Genomic DNA, 23366 nt, shown 5'->3' with positions numbered 1-23366 from the left:
TTCAGTGGGGCGGGCCCGGCAAGTCCAGTGGCTGCGCTCCGGTACCGCGGCGCCCAAGGGCCGAGGCGGAAGTTGGGCCGCCACCCGTGGGGCTGAGGGCGCGGGACGGCGGTCGCCAGGCGCCAACGAGGGGCGCGGGGTTCAGGAAGGTCGCGTGCGCGGCCATAGGCCCGGGGGGAGGAGTCAGGGCAAGGCCAGGCCAGGGGCCAGTGGTCCAAGTATCCAGCCTGGAAGATGCACAAGAGGAAGGGACCCCCGGGACCTCCAGGCCGAGGCGCTGCCACCGCCCGCCAGGTGAGTCTGTATCCCATGGCTCGACTGAGGGAAACCTTCCCACCCTTCCGATCCTTTTCACACGTTCAAAGGAGCCCTGCCCACCCCTGCCCCCGCCCCCCGTGGAATCTGATCTTCACCCCCAGGTGAGCCCGGGTCCCCGCCCCCCAGGTTAGGTTCAACTCCCCCCAAAGTGCGGCCTACTAGCCCCGGCTCCCCAGCTCCTGGCGCCCCGCCCAGAGCTCAGAGCCACCTGTTGCCGCAGCAGCTCCAGTCTAGGAGAGGAAGGCCTCGGACCTTGGGTAGTGCTCACCTGACCTGAGCACTTGCAGAACCCTCGCATTAGCCGGGCCAGGTCAGACTTTTTTCATCCCCATTGTACAGACGAGGACACTGAGGCCCAGAGAGGTAAAGACACCTGCCCAAGGTCATAGGGATTAACTGCTTGGCCAGAGCTAAGCGCAAATCCAGAGCTGCTGCCATGAGCCCACAGGACTGTGTTTGGGCCTCGTCTTACTCTCTCATCTCTTTTGCCCCAGGCACTGGGAGAGTTTGATTTTCCTCAGCTTTGATGGAAGGAGCCTAGGCCATAGCTTAGTGCCCAAGTTTTAGAGTCTGGCTGACCTGAAATTTTCTCCTGGCTTCTGCACATTGGACACTTGACTTCATGGCTCTAAGCCTCAGTTTCCTCATATGTAAAATGGAGGCCCTAAGAGTCCCTATGTCACAGGACAATTATGAAAATTCATTGAGATAGTTTATGGAAAGTGCTAGAACATAGCACATAATAAGTGCTGTCATCATCATTGCTAGTAGATGGAGCCATATATAATTGCTGATACTTGACCATTTTTGACTCACAGAAAGGGGGATAATTTTGTGTAGGTCAACTTAATATTATCGCACCATGACTGGCCATTAACCAGAATAGGATAGGAAGACAGGTATATTACACAGCAAAGACCCCACTTTCAACTTCTTTGTTGTCTGGGCTTCTAATTGCTCTTGACACCTCCAGCCTTCCTGCGTGGCTCCCTCTGCTGAAGATGCTGGAAAGGAAAAGACTAGATGTGCAGAGTGGCTTTGCTTTGGAAAGGGCATGGGGCCTTCTTTCCCCCACTGAACTTGGCTAGCAGCGCATCAAGGGTATGGGCTCACAGCCGGGAGCTGGGTCGCTCCACCTGCCCTTTGCCCCACGTTGATCTGTGCCAGAGGGCCTGGCCCATCTTGGGACACCTGTTGTGTTCTGAGCCTGTTCCAGCTTCCTGGCACTCCCCAGGGAAATAGCTTTCCCCAGGAGCCCTGGGTTCCCTTTCTCCCAAGGGAACTCCAGGTCCATCATGGTTGCCTCTGGCCAGTTGAGGTGCATCCCAAGGTCTGACTGTACCCTCCCTGTTCCCCAAGCTGGGCCTGCTGGTTGACCTCTCCCCAGATGGCCTGATGATCCCTGAGGATGGAGTTAATGATGAGGAACTGGAGGCTGAGTTCTTGGCCTTGGTGGGGGGCCAACCCCAAGCCCTGGAGAAGCTTAAAGGCAAAGGTGAGAGTTTCAACACACCCCTGAACATTTTCTGAACTCCTGCTATGGGCAGGGTGTGGAGCTGGGTGCTGGGAAGATGGGGGAATGGAGATAGCGAAGGTCCCTGCCTTCCTGGAACCTACAGTCTGGGTAAGAGGTTAAGAGATTAACTCTGGACCCAGAATGAGGGTTTGAATCCCACCTCTGCAACATACTGTCTGTGTGACTTGATGAATCTCAGCACCTGTGTGGGCTTCGGTTTCCCTGTCTGTAAAATGGGAATAATGACCATGCTTTTATCATAGGAGTTAGTCTTCTAAGTTTATCAGACACTTCACACAGGACCTGGCATGTCCTCCAACCCGAAGCACAGAACAATGGGGGAGGCCTGTGAGCTGGACTGGGATTCCTGGAGGAGGCACACTCAAAGGCACGGGCCATGTGAAGACTTGGGGAGCGCTTCTGTGAGGAAAGGGGTCGGGGCACATGCAGAGGCCCTGGCAGTGATGGCGGGGGTCAGGGGACTCTGCAGTGATCAAGTGGGGCTGGAGCTCAGGGCAAACAGAGCCTTTATACTTTTTAGTAACATAGCTGATCCTCATTAACGATCCCCATATCCATCATTCCTATATTTCAAATTTGTTAATTCACCTACTGGCTTAACTTTATTTGTAACCCCCAAATCAGTGCTTGTAGCGCTTTTGCAGTCCTTCACAGACATGCACAGAGCTGCAAAAAGTTTGAGTCACACCATTTGCATGTTTCCAGCTGAGGCGATACTCTGCCTCCTTGTCTCAGCACATACTATAAGTGTACCCTTTTCTTGATCTGCTTGGTGCCATGTTTTTCTCCTTTTTCTGCTTTTGTTGGTGATTTTGCTGATCCAAATGTTCCCCATGTGTAGTGCTGGCTGTCTGCTGTCCCTAAGTATAAGAAGGCTGGGATGTACCTTACAGATAAGTTTCATTCAGGCATGAGTTACTGTGCTGTTGGCTTCAAAGTTCAATGTTAACAAATCAACTATATTAAGTTAGATGTGTTTTCTTTAATGAGTGTGTAATGCGTGTGGGTGTCTGTGTACGTCTATGTGTATGAGTGTGTGTGTCTATGTGTGTGTGTGTTTGTGTGTATAAATTAGGTATCTTTAAATAGAAACGCACATAAAGCAAGGTTATGTATGACCAGTTGACAAAAATGTTGTGCCCAGAGGCTCACGGGAACTTAGCGCTGTATTTCCTCCAGGGGCAATGGTTCAGTGTTCACTAACTCTGTGTTTGTGGCAACTTCATAAAACATAGATACCACGAATAATGAGAATAACAGGAATAACAAAATGCTGATAATAAGCTATTCTAAGAGCTTCACTTACCTTTAGTCCCCACAGTCTACCTGTGAGGGAGAGACCGTTGTGTCCCCATCTAACACATGGGAAGACTGAGGCCCAGGGAGGTGAAGTGACTTGCCGGAGGTCACACAGTGAGAAAGTTGCAGATCTGGGGCTCCAATTCCAGTTTGATAAGGAAGAGTTCAGGCCAGGGAGGTTGGCGGGGAGTGGGGTCATGCCTGATGGGTCCGAGGGCAGTGGAGTGCCATGGAAAGCCTGGGAGGGGGACTTGCTGCCCTACAGCCTGCTATCCTATTTTTCGGGGCTGTGGGTCACCGGGATAGGAGGCTGGGGGCTCTTCAAGGATCCTGGTCCAGCTGGGGCCTCCCCCTGCTTCCAGGTCCCCTTCCCATGGAGGCCATTGAGAAGATGGCCAGCCTGTGCATGAGAGACCCAGATGAGGATGACGAGGAGGGGACGGACGAGGAGGATGTGGAGGCTGATGACGACCTGCTGGTGAGCACGCAGGATGGGACAGGGGACCTTTCTCCTGCTGTTGCCCCGTCCAGCAGGCCCTCATGACTGGTCCCCGACCATGTGTCCCTGCAGGCGGAACTGAATGAGGTCCTAGGGGAGGAACAGAAGGCTTCGGAGTCCCACCCTCCTGTGGCCCAGGTATACTTCTGATGACACTGGTCCCTGCAGCCCAGGGTTCAAGGCCCTGCTTTTCTTCCCCTCTCAGCCATGGGGCCTGGGGCAGGTGGCAGGATGCCTCTGAGCCCCAGTTCTCTGCCCCGGGAAATGGGATGATGATTTCGTCCCCTCTGGGATTAGAGCAGCCACATGCCTGGTGTGTAGTAGGTATTCAACCAAGGCCGCTGTCGGGGCGGGCCCGAGTAGGGTCACCACCCAGACCATCCGCCTGGCCCCTCCCGCAGCCAAAGGCCACAACCCCCAGCCCAGGGGTGGAGGCCACCTTGCAGGAGAGGCTGGCCCTCTACCAGACAGCGATCGAAAGCGCTCGACAAGCCGGAGATGGTGCCAAGATGCGGCGCTACGACCGGGGGCTCAAGGTAAGCGGGCAGACAGGAGGGTGCTGGGACCTCACCACTGCCCCCTGCACCCAGCTCCAGGCTCCCCGCAAACCCACGTTCACACCTTCTCTCAGACGCTTGAAAACCTGCTGGCCTCCGTCCGGAAGGGCAACACCATCGATGAAGGGGACATCCCGCCGCCTGTGGCTGTGGGGAAGGGCCCAGTGGCCACACCCAGCTGCACCCCTGCACCTGCCCAGCCGACCCCTACAAACCTGCCGGCCCCAGATCCCAAGGTCATCGTGGAGGGTCCTCCTTCCACTGCCCCAGCTTCATCCCTGGTGTCGGCTAAGCCCCAGCTGCCCCCAGGTAGGCCAGGGGCAGGGCTGGGCTGACATGGGGTGGGGGGTTTTCAGTGGTAGGCCTGTCTGTGGAGCTGCAGGCCCTGCACTGAGTGTTAGGCATTTTTAACACCCTTCTCTCCTCAAATCCTACCTTCCAAGGGGTACACGGCGCACAGAGAGGTTTTTTGTGTGGTGACAGCAGAATATGTGTAACAAAACATTTGTGAGAGGCTAATACTGAAAAAGCTCTGTGTCCTTTCATTGGTCACATGTCTCTTCCTAAAGGGTTTATAGTATATGGGCATATTGTTTTTATAAAATGCATGGCTTTGCTGTGTTACCTATGTTACCAAACAGGAGGTAGAGCTTGGCAGTATCTGATTAAGATCTGATTACTTTCTGCCTCAGAAAGAGGGACAATAAATGTCTCAGTTTAAAAAATTAAAAAACAAGTAACTATTTGCCATTTAACCATTTTTCATTGTGCAACTGAGTGGCATTTAGCACATTCACAATGTTATGCAACCATCGCTTCTATCTATTTCTAAAACTTTTTCATCACCCCAAAGAGAAACTCTGTCCCCATGAAGCACTAACTCCCCATTCCCTCTTCTCCAGCCCTCAGTAACCTCTATTCTACTTTCTGTCTCTGGATTTGCCCCCCGTAGATATTTCACGTAAGGAGACCCGTATACTGTTTGTCCTTCTGTGTCTGGCTTCCTTCACTTGGCATGTTGCAGCTAATGTATGTCAGAACTCCATTTATTTCAGGGCTGAGTAACATTCCCACACCTAGAGTTTTAAATGAATAATTCCCAACCCTCAGCTTGTCTGTCTTTTTTCCTAAAACTCACCTCCTGGAGGATGCATTTCCCAAGAAGTTTTGTTTCCCAACTTCTCCCTCTCCCACTTCAGGAAAGGAGTGCCCACGTAATATGGATGCTTCTAGAATATGAACATGGGGCTCTGCCCCAGGGGCAAATTCTATCCCAGCAGGAAACAGAGAAATACTTAAAACAACAGCCGGGGGTTCAGAAACTGAACACCTGGTCTCTAAATCATAATGGGGTGTTTGGTATATAGTTTGGCCAGGGCTCAGGGAATCGCATGATGTCACAATAATGACTCTGTCTCTTCCCATCTATTTGTTGGTGTGAAGCAGGTTTCTCTACACATTAAAAAAAAAAGGAAAGTAGAAAAAAAAATGGAGGAAACAGGAGCTAAATTTTAGGGGGTGGACTCAGCCCCCACCATGTCAGCAAGCGCTACCTTGCCAATAAAATGTTACTCTTGGTATATAAAAATTATTTATCAGAAAGCTCAATATATTTAGGCTTTGCTCAATTTCATGCTAGTAATAATTGTGACAATAATTCGACCCAGGAAGAAAAATTCTTTAACCCTGAGAGAGACTTGCAATGACAGGAAATGAAGCCAGTCAAATGTCAAGGTGTTTTGCTTCAACCTGCAGACACCTTCTCAGGCAAGGCCGCCGAAACTTAAAACTGGGTCCAGTCAGTCTGAAAAAGTCCAACGCGTGCTGTTTTCTGGGTGTTTCTAGGATCTGTAGACGCTGGGTGGTGTATCTATTGTACTTTGGGTTTTTTTATACCAACAATTGTACCTATTGCTTTCAAGTTAGGGATACTTCCCCCTGAAAAGGCATTGAGCCTATCATTTGAAACTGTAAGTAATGCACCATTTAAAAAGCAGCTTAACCGTCTGTTTCCCAACTCTGTTGACACACTGCATAGATGTACATTTCAGCGTGCAATAAGGTAGCCACAGAAAGGCTTTCAAGTGCCCACATATATCACGTTAGGTTAGAGTTCTGTGGGAGACGTGGAGGTAAATAAAAGATCTAAAATTCCCAATTGCTGAAAGTGAACCCTGCATGTGTTTAAAAGTAAATATTGGTATATACACAAGAGAATTAAAAGCAGGGGCTTGGAGAGGTATTTGTACACTCGTGTTCACAGTAATATTATCTATAATAGTCAAAAGGTAGAAAAAAATCCAGTGTCCATTGACAGATACAGACACACCTCGTTCTCAAGCTTTGCTTTATTGCAGTTCGCCAACTTTGTTTTTTTTTTTTTTTTTTTAACAAATTGAAGGTTTGTGGTAGTCTTACTTTGAGCAAGTTTATTGGCACTGTTTTCCCAACAGCATTTGTTCACTTTGTGTCTCTGTGTCTCATTTTGGTAATTCTCGCAGTATTTCAAGCTTTTTCGTTACTATTATATTTGTTATGGGCATTTGTGATCAATGATGTTTTTTTTTTCTTGTGGTAGACAAGCCAAGTATTATCAGTTTTACAATTCACTTGTGCACTCATGCACACACGCACTCACTCACTGATTTGTTCAAACGTTTACTGAGCACTTCTTATGTGCCAGGCATGGTACAAGGCATTGGGTTTAACAATGATTAAGACAAAATCCCTCAAGGAGCTCGCAGTCTAATGGTTCAGTGGTCTCTGATGTTACTACTACGACTTGCTAAAGGCTCAGGGGTTAGTTAGCACTTTTTAACAATGAAGTATTTTTTGATTAAAGTATGAATGTTGTTTTTTTTAGAAATAATGCTGTTGCATACTTAATAGACTATAGTGTAGTGTGAACATAACATTTATGTGCACTGGGAAACCAAAAACATTGTGTGACTCACTTTATTTTGATAACTGCTGTATTGCGGTGGTCTGAAACTGAACATGTAATACCTCGGTGGTGTGCTTGTAAATGGATAAACAAACGTGGACCATCCATACAATAGAATATTATTCAGCCTTAAAAAGGAAGGAAATTCTGACACATGCTACAACATGGATGAACCTGGAAGACATTATGCTGAGTGAAATAAGCCAGTCACAAAAGGACAAATACTGTATGATTCTAACTACACAAGGTCCCTAAAGTAGTCAAGTTCATAGAGAAAGTAGAATGGTGAATGCCCTGGGATAGGGGAGGGGGAATCGGAAATTAGCATTTAATGGAGGCAGAGTTTCAGTTTGGGAAGATGAGAAGTTCTAGAGGTGGATGGTGGTAATGGTTGCACAATAATGTGAATGTACTTAATTTCATTGAACCATACACTTAAAAAGGGTTAAGATGGTGAATTTTAGGTTATGTGTATTTTACCGCGATTTAAAAAAATAAAATGAAAAGTAAATATTGGTGAGTTTCAAATCTCCGTAGTAGTTGGGACACATGAGATTTAAAAGAGTGGAGTGATGGTTTTCTTTTTCGAGTGTCAGTATTTAAAGACACTGGGAATGACAACCCTCACCACTTTTTAAACTTTAAATAAAGTTTTAGATGTCAACTTAGAAACAGGTAGGGATACATAAAGTTTTCCAAAATTCTCTTGGGGGCAAAACAGTAGTGGCTCCAGAGACTGTCATGGGGTTGAGTCCCCATCATGCCATCTTCAGGCTGTGTGACCTTGGGGAGGCAACATTCCCTCTCTGAGCCTTAATTCTCACATCTAAAAAGTGAGCCTAAGCCTAAGAGACTTAAGTAGAAATGGTTTGTGTGCTGTTCTCCCTTCCAGCTCCATGCAGCCCTGGCCCCCTGGCCCAGTTGCAGAGCCGCCAGCGTGAGTACAAGCTAGCCGCCCTCCACACGAAGCAGCAGGGAGATACTGCTGCTGCCGCCAGATACTTCCGTGTGGCCAAGGTGTGTCCAGAGAGAGGGCAGGATGCTTCTGACAAAGCATGAGGGCAAAGATCAGGGCCTCTGGGGTCAGAAAGATGCAAATTTGAATCCTGGTCACTCTATAGCTATAGTTTGCTGCACCTCTTGAAGCCTCAGTTTACCCTCTCTGTGAAATGGGCATAGGTGTCCGGAAGAGGCTTGGGTAAGCTGCTGGAAAGGAAGGGACAGTGCTGGGATTCCTCCATTACGTGGCAGAGCATGGAGGCTCCCCGGGGGGCCTGACTCCCAGCTGCAGCCTCCTCCCCTGATCTCCTTCCTTCTCCCAGAGCTTTGATGCAGTCTTGGAGGCCCTGAGCCGAGGGGAGCCTGTGGACCTATCTCGCCTGCCCCCTCCACCTGGTGAGGACCCCTCCCTGACACCCTCCAGGACGGCTGGAGGCCTCTGCTAAGTTCTTCCTGATGCTGCAACCCCATTGGTCAGGTCCAGGGACCCCCGCCAGGCCAGACCAGCCTGGTTGAGGGGAGGGGGCAACCACAAGCAAGCCCCTCATTGGACGGGCACTGTCTGCTCCTAGACCAGCTGCCCCCGGACCCGCCATCACCGCCACCACAGCCTCCAGCGCCTGCTGCAGTGCCATCCATGCCAGGTGTGTTCCTGGGACCCTGTGGGCTGGGCAGGCTAGAACGAGACAGTCTACCCTTCTCTAGAGTCTTAATCCTGCCCCACTCTCCCGGTCCCGCCCAGAGGTTCCTCCACCCCCAAAGACTCTCCTGGAGGCACTAGAGCAGCGGATGGAGCGGTACCGCGTGGCGGCAGCTCAGGCCAAGACCAAGGGGGACCAGCGGAAAGCTCGCATGCACGAGCGCATCGTCAAGGTGGGTGGAGGCCGAGTGGGTGGGTTGGCAGCCCCTGGAGACCTCACCCAGAAGCCCTAACAACCTGTGTTCCCTGCAGCAATACCAAGACGCCGTCCGAGCCCACAAGGCTGGGCGAGCCGTGGACGTGGCCGAGCTGCCAGTGCCCCCGGGTAGGCCCCGCCCCCGGTCCCCACCCCCCAGCCTCAGAGACTTTGCAGGTGCTATTCCTTCCGACTGTACAGTCTCAGAGAGCTGATTGCTGTACATTCAGAAATTCTGTAAGCTTCTTAAACAATTAGTAGCTTAAGATAAGTCAGAGTGGCAGTGTTTACACCGTGGAAATTGGCAAACACTAAAAATCAGGGGGTTTCATTTGGAGAGCCTGTTCACCAGCCACCACTCCCAATCCCTCCATCTCCTCTTTGTTCAGCTCCCGCCTTCCTAGTCATCAGCTCTCAGCTGTACAGATACCTCCTCAGCCATACACCAGCCCCTCGGTGGGTTGGAGGCATCCGCTGGGATCTCAGAGCTGCCTGTGTGTCCCTCACAAGAGCAATTAGGTCTCTGTACCTTGGCCCCCCGGGAGTCCCTCCAGGCCCAGGACTACCTCTTACGCCCAGCACACCACCTCACAGTGCTTGCCTGTTGGAGTCTGGTCAAGGCCCTGGGTCAGGCAAGCAGAGCCAAAGGCAGGAGGGAGGTTGGAATGGTCTGGTGTCGCCACTGAACCAGCAGCAGCTCCTTCCTGGTGTTCAATGGCCTGAGGCTCCTTAGTGGGGGAGGAACCTTTGTCTCCCCCATTATGGTGTGGGTCTTCCCCTCCTGACTGGTCCCAACTGGCCACCCAGGCTTTCCCCCGATCCAGGGCCTGGAGGCCACTGAGCCCACCCAACAGAGCCTGGTGGGGGTCCTAGAGACTGCCATGAAGCTGGCCAACCAGGACGAAGGCCCAGAGGACGAAGACGATGAGGAGCCTAAGAAGGTGTGAGGGGCTGGGGCCGTGGGGTGAGGCAAGGGAAACAAAGCCCCAGTAGTCCTGACCCTGAGCCAGAAAGAACTGGCTTCACACCCGGCCCTGCCGCTTCCTGGCTGGGGCAAGTCCCTGTGCTCTCGGAGCCTTGGGCTCCTCTGTGCTGAGCACAGTAACAGTCGCCCTCTCCCAGGGCTGTTGCAGAGATTCAGTGTGAACAAGATCCTATGTTGTGTTCACTGCTGAGGAAATAGTAACTAAGACGGTTAGTGTTGTCAGTGTCGGCCCTGACTCTTTTGGGGAGTGGGCTCATCATAGGCTCTGGGAAAGCCCTGACTTCGTCTCCACCTCTCAGCAGCCCAACAGCCCTGCAGCCCCCACGGCTCAGCCCAAAGCCCCACCCTCAAGGGCGCCCCAGTCAGGATCCACCCCAGCAGCCAAATCAGCCCCCAAAGGCACATCCACCAGAGGTAAGTACACCCTCTCCACCCCGGCTGCCTGTTGCCTGGCCATGGTCTGGGCAGCACCTGAAGATGCCACTGTGCCCACAGCCCAGCAGCAGCTGGCTTTCCTGGAGAGCCGAAAGAAGCAGCTCCTGCAGGCTGCGCTGCGAGCCAAGCAGAAGAACGATGTGGAGGGCGCCAAGATGCACCTGCGCCAGGCCAAGGGGCTGGAGCCCATGCTGGAGGCCTCACGCAATGGGCTGCCTGTGGACATTGCCAAGGTGAACCCTCCAGGCCTACCGGACCTTCCCAGGCGCTCGCCCATCAGGCTTGTGCCACTTAGCAGCCATGTGACTTGGAGTGTATTAGTCAGGGTCAGGTTAAAAGTACTCCCTTCCCCCATAAGACAGTGGCTGAAACAAGACAGACATTTGTATTTCTTCCATGTAACATTCAAGGCATGCTGGTCTCTGAAAGACAAAGCCCTCCAGGGCCCAGGTTCTTTCTATCTTGTTGCTTTGCTACCCTAGGAGGTCATTCTTGTCCATATGGTTAAAGTGGAGTCATGTCTTATCTGCATCCAGGCTATGGGAAGTTACGTGGATTTGCCATCACTTCTGCTTGTCTCCCATTGGCCAGAACTGAGTCACATGGTCACACCTAGCTGGGACATGTAGTCTCTTGCTAGGCTGCTGTGTACCCAGCCAGAACTCCATTATTAGGGAAGAGAGGATGGAGATCAGGCTTGGGGGAAAATGGTTAACAGATTCTGCCATTTTGGGCAGGACCATCTGCTTTTCTTTGAGCATTGCTTTTCTCCTTGGGCAAGAAGAAAGAACAGGGACTGGGGGATGGAGCAGTAGTCAGGGAAGGGCTCTCTAAGGAGAGGTGACATTTCCACAGAGCCCTAGGTGGGTCTACCCGTTGCTGACCAGCAGGCCCTTCCCCATGAGCCTCCTTCTCCCCAGGTGCCGCCCGCCCCCGTCAACAAGGATGACTTCGCCCTGGTCCAGCGGCCCGGCCCAGGTCTGTCTCAGGAGTCTGCCCGGCGCTATGGTGAACTCACCAAGCTCATAAGGCAGCAGCACGAGGTGATGGGGGATTCCTTGCCCAGGTCAGCACAAGGGCATGCCCCCCGCCCAACCCTCCCCTCACTGTCTTCTGCTCCCCCAGATGTGCCTGAACCACTCCAACCAGTTCACCCACCTGGGCAACATTGCAGAAACCACCAAGTAAGAAGTCCTGCCCCCATCCCCACCAGACTTCTGCACCCCTAGCCTGGCCCCGAGACCAGGGACCTGAGCAGGGCCCTCTTGCTGGCAGATTTGAGAAGCTGGCGGAGGACTGTAAGCGGAGCATGGAGATTCTGAAGCAGGCCTTTGCCCGGGGTCTCCCTACGCCCACAGCTCGCTTTGAGCAGAGAACCTTCAGCGTCATCAAGTAAGGCCCCGGTGCCCCATGGCCTGGGCACCCCTTTGGAGAGGGGTTTGTGCTCCCTGGAAGCCAGCAGAGGACTTGTCTCTGGAGAAGAGTTTGGGTGGGTGGTGGAAGCACAGTACATGCAAGGGTCCTGAGGCACACATGACATGCCTCCGAGTGAAAGATGGTGATGGGGTATTGACAGTGACATGTTTGGAAATGGGGACGATCTAGTGAGTGCAGAGATGTGCCTCATCCCAAAGGCCTGGACAAGCTTGTGGGATGGTTGTTATTGGTCGTGCTCCTGTTCAGTCTTCTCACCCCAGGGAGTCGGGACCATTTCCCCCACTTACAGATGAAGTTAGGTGCAGCCACTGGGATAACCTGAGGTCACCACCTCAGATAACCCGCATCCCTTACCCTGGCTCCCCCACACCTGCACACCCTGGCTCCCTGTCACCTCATCTCCTCCCACTGTCCCCACTTCACTCATCTCCTGCCACACAGACCTCGTTTTGATTAATCAGACTCACCAGCCACGTTCCCACTCAGGACCTTTGCACCAGCTGTTTCCTCTGCTCAGACCTTGTTCCTCAGGTCTGCACATAGCGGTCTCTTCTTGATGTTCAGAGTGAACTACGATGTTACCTCCCCTGAGAAGCCCTCCCTGACCACTCTGTCAGAAGCAGCCCAACCCTCCTGAGCACACTCCACTCTCTCCCCTGATTTAATTCTCTGCAGAGTTGTTGTTTTGTTTGTTTCTCTACTTACGTGTTCATTGGCCATCTGTCCACTCAGCTGGCCCGGGCTCCATGAGCACAGGGATGGGGTCTCCCTCATTTACTTCTGCATCCCCAGCAGTGAGGACATTGGCTGGCATGTAGTAGGTGTACAAGAAGCATTGTCCAAGGAAGAGAAGACCCCACAGCAGTTAGGTCATTTGTTGGTGAACTCTAGAAGATTCCAGAAATCTTATGCAAGGAAGGAAAGGTCCCATAGCACTGAGGCCACATAGTAGGTCCCAAATAAATCTGTGCCGACTGAAGAAAGGACTTGAAATGTAGCCAGTGGTGGACCTGGATGGAGAATTCTAGGCTAGTTTTAAAACTCAGGCCTAGAGCCTGGGGTGGGGGTTATACCCTGCCCTGCTGAGGGCAGAGAAGGTGGGCAGGCAATGACACTGAGATGCCTGTCTCCCACCTGCCCTCCTGGAAGGATCTTCCCTGACCTCAGCAGCAACGACATGCTCCTGTTCATCGTGAAGGGCATCAACCTGCCCACACCCCCAGGTGAGGGGCTGGCAGGCAGGGGTGGGGCCATGGGGGCCACCCCTCTGCCCAGCTTTGACCCTTGTTTGCCCACAGGGCTGTCCCCCGGTGACCTGGATGTCTTTGTTCGGTTCGACTTCCCCTATCCCAATGTGGTATGTAGAGAGCTGGGGAGGGACAGGCTCAGGCCCCATCAGGCTGGGGAGTGGGTCCATCAGGGGTTCAAGTGCAGGCCCCAGCCCCTGAGTTTTTTTGCCTCCTGCCTGGTCCCAGGAAGAAGCTCAGAAAGACAAGACCAGCGTGATCAAGAACACAGATTCCCCTGGTGAGCCTTGGCAGGAGGCAGTCCCCTTGCAGAAAGAATGTGGAACCATAGCCTGACCCTTCCCTCCTTCCTCCTTCCCCTGGCAGAGTTCAAGGAGCAGTTCAAACTCTGCATCAACCGCAGTCACCGTGGCTTCCGAAGGGCCATCCAGACCAAAGGCATCAAGTTCGAAGTGGTCCACAAGGGGTGAGCTGGGGCCGCCGGTTTTGCATGGGCTCTGGAGGAGGGGGAGCTGCCCTGGGCCCACCATCCTGTCCCCTCCCACACACACAGGGGGCTCTTCAAGACCGACCGGGTCCTGGGCACAGCCCAACTGAAGCTGGATGCCCTGGAGACGGCATGCGAGGTCCGGGAGATCCTTGAGGTGAGAGGTGGACTTCATCTGAATGCTCCAGTGTAGCCATGCCACTCATGAGCGTCACTCACATGCTCCTGCTCTGAGCCTCCCAGGGGTCCCTTCCACTGACCCAGGCCCTCCCCTGGAGTCCCAGAGCTCCCCATTGCCCAGCCCTAACCACTCTCAGCTCTCTGCTTGTTCTGACCAGCTCATGTCTCAGCTGTACCCATGGGCTCCTATTTTGGAAATTGCTCTGGTTTTCCCTGATTCTGGCCCTGAGTCACTGCCTGCTTCCTAACAGCCTCCCCTCACTCCCACCCAGGTCCTGGATGGTCGCAGGCCCACAGGGGGGCGGCTGGAGGTGATGGTTCGGATTCGGGAACCCCTGACGGCCCAGCAGTTGGAGACGACAACTGAGAGGTGGCTGGTCATTGACCCTGTGCCGGCAGCTGTGCCCACAGTGAGACCCCTGCTCATCAGTAGCCCGAGGGAGGGAGGTTTGGTTCAAGGAGGGCCGAGACTCACAAGACTGATTCTGTCCCCTGAAGCAGGTTTCTGGGTCCAAGGGAAAGGCCCCCGCCTTGCCTGCTCCTACGAGGGAGCCAGGGAACAGGTAGGTGGCTGGGCCAGGCTGTGCTGGGGAGACCCCCCTTCTTCTTGCCTCAGCTCTTCTTGGACAGCTTCCCATCAGGCGCAAAGTGGAGCATGTCCCTCCCCCACTCCAAAACCTCTCCTGGCTCCCCTTTTCCTGGAACATCTCATTTAAACTCCTCAGCTTGATCTTTAGGATCTTTTGTGATCTGACCGTTGTCATATATCCAGCTTTCTCCCCGCTTCCTCCTGTTGGTTCCTGGCTACACTTAGTTTTCACTGGCCTTTGGGCTTCTCTGTGTTATAGTGCACTGAGCACCTGTATCCCTACACTTGCTCCCTGCTCCTCTGCCCAACTGTGTTTGAGTACCAACTTGACTGTCACCTTCTCCAGGAAGCCCTTCCTGACACGTGGTATACAGTCATTGTCCCTATTAGGTTGTTGGCTCAAGCAGCACTGAGGTGGGCCTGGCTTATCTCCCTCTGTTCTCTGGTGTGTCTGTTGAATTAACGGGGTCGGGGATGGGGTATCCCTGCAGCCCCTCATCCCTCCCCAACCCCATAGATCAGCCCGGCCCCTGCATAGTCTCAGCGTGCTGGCCTTCGACCAAGAGCGTCTGGAGCGGAAGGTGGGTACCCACCTGGCTAGGCTCAGTGGGGTGGGATTGAGGAGGTCAGCGGGCCCAGGCAGGGCCCTCATAGCTCCATCTGCACCCCCTAGATCCTGGCCCTCAGGCAGGCAAGGCGGCCGGTGCCCCCGGAGGTGGCCCAGCAGTACCAGGACATCACACAACGCAGCCAGTGGCAGAGGGCACAGCTGGAGCAAGGGGGCCCAGGCATCCGGCGGGGTAGGAGCTCAGGGATGGGCCCGTGGGGGAGGGCCGGGGGCAGCCAGCCCCATCCTGACCCCCTTCCTCCCTCAGAGTACGCGGCCCAGCTGGAGCGTCAGCTGCAGTTCTACACAGAGGCCGCCCGGCGCCTGGGCAGTGACGGCAGCAGGGTGAGCCGGGCGAGGGCTGGACGGGTGTTTGGGGGTCAGGGCTGCCAGGGGCTGCCCCTTGACCACCTGTTGCCCACCGCCCCACCCCAGGAGGCCGCAAAGGAGGCCCTGTATCGACGGAACCTGGTCGAGAGTGAGGTGAGCAGATTGGGCACTGGGGGCAGGGGCTGGGCAGCTGCGGCCCTGTCCCATACTCTGACCCCAGCGGCCTCTCCCTCAGCTGCAACGGCTCCGCAGGTGAGGGGCTGACAGCACGGGCGGCCCCTGGAGAGCGGGGAGCAAGCCCGAGGCCCCCGCTCTGGGAGGAGCTAACATGGCCACAGACTCCGACCAGATGAGCAGACAATCAATGGACAATCGGCTCTGGATGGACATGTTCCCCCGCTGGGCCCACCCAGCCTGGCTGGAGCCTCCCTGGCAGGGGGCGTTGGGGATGGTATCCGCCAGCCTGTGTGTGCCCCTCACCCAGGCCTGGCTGGGGGGGGCCCAGAGAGTCCGTTTGCACAGCCCAGGGGTGTGCGGCGCCTTGCCTTCCTCCAAGGTGGGAGGGCTGCTAGGACCAAGCCCCAAGGGCCCCTGCAAGCACTTTACTTCCTGCCCCTCCCAGCCTTAACCCCGAAGTCCACCTACACCCCAAAGAAGCCACTGAGGCCAGCCAGAGCCTGGTTGGCTCCGCAGAGGGTTGCCCTGGCCCAGCTGGGCCCCCAGGGCTGACACACAGAATAAACAGCCAGGGCCACACCCGGCTCACTCTGTCCTGCCTTTGTGTCTTGCTCCTGCCCTCAGTGCCTGGCTGGGTGTCCCCCGACAGCTCCCCTGGGAGCAGACGGAGAGGTGCCCGCGAGGGGGGCAGGCTGAGGGGAGTGTGCCTGTGAGGGATGTGTTCTCCTCACACACTTGCTGTGGGGATACATGTGAAGGCCTTCACGTGTGTCACGAGGGCCTGAGGGCATCTGCGTATGTTTCTTCAGCTGGTGGCCTTGGGACTATCTTGGTTTACCCATGTGGTCAGGTCACACGTGGTGGTGCTTAGTGACCCATGTGTGTCTCAAGGCCTCGAAAGCCAGCCCTCTCGCTCACTGGCCGCAGGACCTGGACCAAGTTGCTTGACCCACTTAGCGTCCCAGAGCTTCAGCTTCCCCAGCTGCACGCGGGGGCGACAAGGGCCCCTCCCCCAAGCTGAAGGGCACTGGTCGGTGGTGAGCACTTGAAAGGGCTAGGCTTTATTATTGCCGTCTCCATCTGCCTGGGCAGTCGGGAAGTGTCTAGCAGAGTCAGAGTTGCCTGCACGTCTGGCGTGTGAGGTGCACGCTTCAGTCTCTCCCGGGCTCCCTGTGTGTCGCTGTGGCGCCCCGTCCCAGCGTCCTGGCCAGCACAGGTCAGGCAGGCCCAACTCTCCATCCCTGGGAGAGCCAGATCGAGGCTCCAGGTGGGTGCTGTCTCCTTAGTCCACGGCCCAGCTGAGCCCCAGGGGTCTGGCTGCTCTGCTTGGGCCCCTCCAGGCTCAGGGGCCCCCTGCCCATGGCCGACGTGGGGCTGTGGGCGGCAGCCGGACCAAGACATGCTCGAGGTTGCCTGTCGTGTCCACCATGCGCAGATGCGGGAGGCCCAGGAAGGCCTCAGGGGCGATGCTGGTCATGTGAAGCCTGTTTGCCCTGGACCGAGAGGCAGGCGTGAGAGTGGGTTGGAGGGGAGGAAGCCACAATTACCCTGATACCCCTGAACCTGCTTGCATCCACCACAGCCCATAGCCTGCCCCGTCCACCTGGACCTGCCTGGCCCAGCCACCCACAGGGCACCTGAGGAAGAGGGCACGCAGGCGGGGCGTGCTGAGGAAGGCTTCGGGGCCCACATGGCTGATGCGGTTGCCCTGCAGGTGCAGCTCCTCTAGGGCCTCGGGCAGGTCGGGGGGCACGAAGGACAGCTCGTTGTGGCTGAGGTCCAGCACCTGGGCAAGCAGGCAGAGATGGCACCATGGCTGCCTCAAGCCCTGGGCTACCCATTCAGCCAAGCCCCAAACCACTCTCCCCCCAGGGCCTCCTGCCCCTCTACCTCCAGCCCAGTCTTTCTGCCCCCTCCCCTCACCTACTTCATGGCTGCCAAATTCCTCTTCTCAACAGAAATAAACTGAGTCCCCTTTGGGCTGGCCCTGTCCTAGATGGTGGAAGGGCCAGACAGACAGGGTCCCTGCCTGCTGTGGGCGCCAGCGATTCAGTCTGTCACTCACAGAGATGGTACTCCCTTGCCTCCTTGTGCCCTTTAACCCTCCACTGTTCACTTGTGGTTGTTGGTTGCTTTCCCCCTAACTAGGGTGTTTGTGCCAGGGACCAGGAGTTGTGTCGTTCTGTGCCCAGCAGCATCTCCAGTGTCTAGAACAGTGCTTGGCACCCACAGGTGCACTAAATTCTGTGGCATCAGCAGTGCTCAGAAGGAGCCAGAGACTGCGGAATTCACTGGGGACTGTGAGGGGGTGGTCGCAGAGGCCAAGGCCTGGAGCCTGGATCTGTCTTGCCCACCCCAGGACTGGCCTACAGTGGGGGCTCTCTTTTTAGCCTCCAGGGCCCTGTCAGGGAGGACTGGGCAGGCCGGGGGCTGCTGGAGGGGCTGTGGGGACACCCATGGACATTCAGCGTGGCTAACCAGTCTACCCCTGACCTGGAGGGCCTGCAGCTCGTGCCAGGTGCCAGGCCCGATGTCGCCCACACGCAGCCGGTTATGTGCCAGGCTGAGCTCCTGAAGTTGGTCCAGGCCAGCCAGCGGCTCAGGCTCAAGGGCTCGCAGCTGGTTTCGCTGCAGCCGCAGGGTGTGCAGGCCAGCGGGCAGGCCGGTGGGCAGCCGGGTCAGCTGGTTGCCGGCCAGGTCGAGGCTGCGCAGGGCACGCAGCCGGCGGAAGGCCCGGGGGTGCACGCGGGCGCTGGCCAGGCAGTTATAGGCCAGGTTGAGCTCAGTCAGGCGGGGGGTGGCGGCCAGGTCGTGGGCACCCAGAGTGGTCACACGGTTGTGGGGCAGCACCAGGGCCCGCAGGCGGCGGGGCAGCGCCTGGGGCACGTGGTCTAGCCCGTTGCCGTACAGGTGCAGCGTGTGCAGGCCACGCAGTGGCCGCAGCGCCCCGGCCGGCAGCCCCGCTGTCCCCAGCTGGTTGTGCTGCAGCAGCAGGTAGCGCAGGCCTCGCATGCCACGCAGCCGGGCCGCCTCCACCCAGCGGATGCGGTTGCGGCCCAGGTGCAGCACGGCCAGGGTGCGGGGCAGGCCGGCGGGCACGGCAGCCAGCTGGTTGTGGGACAGGTCCAGGTACTCAAGGCAGTGCAGCTTGCTGGCAGGAGAGAGAGGGCCAGCGTGGGGCTGGGCACCCAGAATGGGGGGTCAGGGGGATCTTGAGGGTAGGGAGTTGAGGAGGGGTCCTGGGAGTTGTAAGCTGGAGATTCCACCTTGGGAATGATGAGCTGAGAGACCAGAGCAGAAGGTAAACGTGGGGTGATCAGGGCAGATTCCAGTCTGAGGGTTAGAGGTGGGGGTGACCAGGACAGAGTCCTGGGTCTGAGATCTTCTTGTGGCAGCTATGACATCGGGTAATAAGACCATGGCATAGGGTGCCTCCAGGTGCTTGGCTGAGCCTGGCACATAGCAGGCGCTCACCAAGTGAGGCCTTGAGTCAGGAATCTTAGCGGGGAGATGGAGGGCTGGGGTCCCAGACTCTGAGTTCTCATCCTCTCCTGCCAACATGAGGCTGCACTCCCAACCCAACCTGTCCCAGGCCCCACCTGAAGGTGGTGGCATCCAGGCCACTGTCTGCCAGCCGGTTGTGCTGGAGGTAGAGCTCACGGAGGTGGGTCTGGCGGCTTAGGGCTCCTCGGGGCACCTTGGAGATGAGGTTGTCCTGGGAAGGGAGAAGAGAATGAGACTGAGGGTCCAGGATAGAGGGCAGCAGGGAGCCACGGAGGGTTCTAGAGTAAGGGAGGAGGAGCTCGCCTGAGCACATCTGCTCAGAGAGCACCTGTGTATGACCCATGCACAGGGAAGAGACTTGGAGAGAGACATTTCCTATGGCCGGAATTGTGAGGAGGTGGAGGGGTCCCCTAGGAGAGAGGTGCAGGGGGCCCGAGGAGGTGGGGACACGGGGGTGGTGAGGTGAAGGAGGGGTACCTGCAGGTGGAGTCGCTCCAGCGAGGGCGGCAGGCTGGGCGGCACATAGCTGAGCCGGTTGCTGGAAAGGCTGAGGGTGGTGACTGCCTCGGAGCCGCGGAAGGCGTCGGGGGGCAGGCCGGCATTGCTCAGCTGGTTGTTGTGGAGGTACACGGACCTGAGGGGAGCCAGGCTCCGGCCACCAGCCTGGCCCTGGCCTCCCCACCACCCTGCACCCCAGGTCAGGGCTGCCTTCAGTGTGGGGGTGTGAGTGTGTGTGTGCTCCCTCCACTTCAGTCTGGAATTCTCCAGACAGAGCATCCAGGGTCCTGTCTCCCCTCCAGATCCCCGCAGAGTGGGCTCACGATCCCCCTCAGATCCCCAGGGTAAGGAGTGATCCCAGGCATGTCTGAGACCCCAGGGGGACCTGGGCTGGGCCAGGGGCTACCTGAGAGCCGGCTTCTCCCCAAAGGTGAGCGGGAAGATCTCTGTCACTTCATTGGCAGCCAGATCAGCAACACGGAGGGAGCGGGGCAGAAATTGGGGAGCCACAGAGAGCTGCGGGAGCACAGCTGCAATGGTCCAGGTGGTCCCCTTCTAGCCCCACGCTGTCCCATCTGCACCCCTCCTGGGCTGCACCCCTGCCGGGCCAGGCCTGGGCAGGGGATTCGAGGAGTTGGGGTGAGGAGGGGGCTCACCTTGTTGTGGGCCACGTAGATGTGCTGCAGCTGGGTGAGGGACTCAAAGGCCTCATCCGGCAGGCCTGTGAGTGAGGTGGGCGGTGAGGGGACCCCAGTCCTGGTGGGGGAGGGCAGGGGAGAGCCTGTGCTCCCATCCAGCCGGGGACTGGCAGAGGTTCCTCCGAGCACTGCCCCTCCTTGTCCTCAAAAGCCACAGCTCCCACCCCCACCCCCTGAGTTTCCATCCTGCTCAGCAAAGGGCAGTTCTGGGAACTACCGCAGAGCTGCCCACAGACCAAGCCACAGAGAGAGGGCAGCGGGGACCGTGCTGGGGAGAGGCGGCCTCCCGTTGTCCCCCTCACCCTCGGAGGAGATGAGGTTGTTGTGGAGGTTGAGGGTCCGCAGACCACTGAGGCGTGACAGCTCGTTGTAGGGGAGCTCCTGGAGCTGGTTGTTCTGTGGGGCAGGGTGGGGGCACTCACACCCTGACGCCCGTGACCCTGAGCCCTCAACAGATGACCCCGAGCTCTGAGTCTCAGCTTCCCATCAGCCTAAACAGTGAGCCCCAAGGCCCCATCACCCCATACTCGATCCGAAATGCCTTGTTACCTCTTTATCCAGTAACAGCCCAGTAACCAAAAAGACATTAGCCCCCCCACACCCCATCCACCCCTACAGTTGACCCCAAATGCCCCATCACACCAATCCTAAGCAACTCCTAATCACCAAGACATCCACCCCTAAACTCTCAGCCCCTCTCCCACTTCCAACATCTGTACCCCCGCCTCCTCTCACCTCTGACATACAGACCCCTGCGCTCTCAAGGCCAGCTTTCACCAGTGCCAAGACCCACATGCCCAGTGCCTCATCCCTGCACAGGGACCCCACGCCCCAACACCCTCAACTCCAGCACTTCCCATTCTCCTCCCCGCTTCCCCTGGGTGCTACCCTGCACCCCCAGGCCCCACCTGCAGGGAGAGGTGCTGAGCTGCCCTGGTGATATTGTCCGGGAACACCCGTAGGTCCAGGCCATCGCAGTCCACTGTGTCAGCTCGGGGACAGGAGCAGCGTGGGGGGCAGGCCCGGGGCGGGGGCTGCGAGCTCTCCCCTAGGTGGGGGAAGGAGGCGTCCTCCATGCCGAGGGTGGGTGGGTGGCCAGGCAGCAGCAGGAGCAGCAGCAATATGCTCAGCCGCTGGGAGTTGAGGGACGGGTCAGGGTGTCCTCAGATGGGCACTGGGTCACCATGGCAACAGGAGCATCCCTACAGTGGGGTGGGTGGGCAGGCAGGCCCCACCCTCAGACCCTCCCCTGCCCTACCTTACCATAGCCAGCCTCAGCTCTGCCGTCTTGCCCGAACTTCTGACCAGGGCTCCCTAATGGAAACCAGGCGGTCACCTCCTGGAGGTTCTGCTGTGGCCACCACCGCCCCCCATCTCTCGGCACAGGCCACCCTCCCCCCAGCCTGTCCTCCCAGGGGCTCAGGGAAGCTGGCCCACCCTTTCCCCGCCTTGCAGAGGGCGGGCAGGCGCCAGATGGGGTGGTGAGGACAGGCCAGCCCATCCCCTCCGTCCCACCCGCCTCCCCCCACCCTCCGCGCCCCTCCACCACCCCAGCTCTGCTTGCGTAACCTCGGCCAGCCTGGGCCGGGCCACAGGAGCAAAGAATGTTTGGGGGAAAGCTGAGATTCGCCCTGTCTGGTATTTGGGCCGACCGCAGGAGTAGGGGTGGGGGCAGAGGAGTGGAGGACACTTCAGGGCACAGGAGAGTCCTCAAGGAACTGGGGCTGGCAGCGAGGGGTCAGGGCAGGACTGGGCTCAGCCTGCCAGTCCAGACACCAGCCTGGGAGCTCCCAGCCAGGTCTGCCATCTAGGCCTCTCCTCCCCCACTGCCCGCTGGCCTCACTGGCAGTGAGATTCCCCCCTCCCCAAATGGCCACAGCTGCCGCCCAAAGGAAATTACACGTATTGAGGCACCAGCCCTGTGGTTAAGGATGTGCACTCAGGGGCAGCCTGCCTGGGTTTGAACCTGGGCTCTGCCACCTCTCTGGCCTTGGTTTCCTGCTCTGCAAAGTGGGGGAATGGTTGTCTCGCCTCTCGGGAGTGGTGTAAGGATTAAATGGGATGATGCATCAGAAGTAGGTGAGACAATGAATACCCGGCAGCCCCAGGCCCTCAACAGCAGAGTGACATTGTGTGCAGAGGGGTGAGGAAGCCTGTCTCTGCCCAAAGTCTGATCCCCGGAAATGCTCCACTCACCAGTACGGTGACTTCAGACAAGAAGTTTTCCTGCCCGAATATCAGCTTTTCCACGTATAAAATAGAGATGACAGAAGACCCTTCCTCTAAAGGCTGTCACAAGGCAAAACCAGAAAGTTCTCAGCACAGAATCTGCCCCTCCCCCCGTGCTCAGCTTGGCTGCTCGAAGGGCATGAAGGAAGTTGGGATCTCTCAGAAAAAGACTGAGATGAGGATTGAGTGCATTTGTCCTGGAGACAGCAGCTATAGGGGAGCAGCAATGTGGCAGAGGGAAGGAAGGGAGCAGTCAAAAATCAATGAGTTATCACAAGTGAAATCAACTTGTCTGGAACTTGCCAGTTCTAGACCTCAAAATCCTACACCCCATGGACCCTCAGTCCTGGGCAGGTTGGGATTGTTGGTCACTCTCGTTATCAAGCAAATTCCTGCCATAGGCAGCTGGGGTTCAGTCCTGCTGGGGAACACTGGGAGATCAGAATCATCCCACCCAAGGGGTGAGACAGCTGAGGTATTGATCCTCCAACTCTCTCCATCAGTCACTGGTTGAGGGCTGCCCCCAAGGGGCCTAAATTCCCTGGCACTCTGGGTAGAGCAGGCCCCATCCCTAAAGAGATATTAGGTGCCTGATGTTGAGGCCTGAGGGGGCCATGGTAGGCCCTAGACAGTATCTACTATAGGGGACTTGGGGGTCAAGCCATGGAGAGATAAAAGTGAAGTATCTCAGGTGGGTGGGAAGAAGGGACCAAGATGTGGGAGAATGATGAAGAGACAGAGTGTCTGTATTTTGTTTTTAATTTTAACTATTTATCTATTTATTTAGTGGAGGCACTGCAGATTGAACCAAGGACCTTGTGCATGCTAAGCATGCACTCTACCACTAAACTATACCCTCCCCCCAGGGTGTCTGTATTATTAACCCCCACTTCCACAGAGGAGGAAACTTGGAC

At 56.4% G+C, this 23366-nt stretch overlaps 2 protein-coding genes across 5 annotated transcripts; one reads left to right on the top strand and one right to left on the bottom strand.

The window, feature by feature from the left end:
* The first annotated feature begins 3 nt into the window (after positions 1 to 3).
* CC2D1A (coiled-coil and C2 domain containing 1A) lies at positions 4 to 16116 on the top strand. Of its 4 annotated transcripts, none has more exons than XM_006206217.3 (29): positions 4 to 294; positions 1678 to 1813; positions 3517 to 3632; positions 3726 to 3791; positions 4055 to 4189; positions 4285 to 4519; positions 8047 to 8171; positions 8477 to 8549; positions 8726 to 8797; positions 8896 to 9026; positions 9106 to 9178; positions 9857 to 9990; positions 10334 to 10448; positions 10530 to 10702; positions 11390 to 11512; positions 11595 to 11653; positions 11745 to 11861; positions 13056 to 13129; positions 13205 to 13263; positions 13382 to 13433; positions 13520 to 13619; positions 13707 to 13797; positions 14093 to 14230; positions 14319 to 14383; positions 14927 to 14990; positions 15083 to 15209; positions 15285 to 15361; positions 15452 to 15499; positions 15582 to 16116. In XM_006206217.3, exons 1-29 carry the CDS (start codon positions 235 to 237, stop codon positions 15600 to 15602), a joined length of 2859 nt encoding a protein of 952 aa, XP_006206279.2. In that variant the 5' UTR covers positions 4 to 234; the 3' UTR covers positions 15603 to 16116. The 4 variants fall into 4 exon arrangements, with proteins under 4 accessions (XP_006206279.2, XP_072803653.1, XP_072803651.1 ...); XM_072947552.1 differs by having other exon boundaries at positions 11 to 294; positions 10337 to 10448; positions 14322 to 14383; XM_072947550.1 differs by having other exon boundaries at positions 11 to 294; positions 10337 to 10448.
* Positions 16117 to 16561: 445 nt separating this feature from the next.
* Positions 16562 to 21708, bottom strand: PODNL1 (podocan like 1). The gene is made up of 11 exons (XM_072947549.1): positions 21661 to 21708; positions 21487 to 21537; positions 21132 to 21356; positions 20526 to 20619; positions 20182 to 20246; positions 19932 to 20041; positions 19505 to 19661; positions 19123 to 19238; positions 18017 to 18674; positions 17161 to 17309; positions 16562 to 17016 (listed from the first exon to the last, which is right to left on the bottom strand). Exons 2-11 carry the CDS (start codon positions 21487 to 21489, stop codon positions 16866 to 16868), a joined length of 1728 nt encoding a protein of 575 aa, XP_072803650.1. The 5' UTR covers positions 21490 to 21537; positions 21661 to 21708; the 3' UTR covers positions 16562 to 16865.
* Positions 21709 to 23366: the final 1658 nt, after the last annotated feature.

Source organism: Vicugna pacos, chromosome 22 (assembly GCF_048564905.1).
Source record: "Vicugna pacos chromosome 22, VicPac4, whole genome shotgun sequence".
Lineage (NCBI taxonomy): Eukaryota > Metazoa > Chordata > Mammalia > Artiodactyla > Camelidae > Vicugna > Vicugna pacos.
This window is presented reverse-complemented; position numbering and strand designations above follow the sequence as displayed.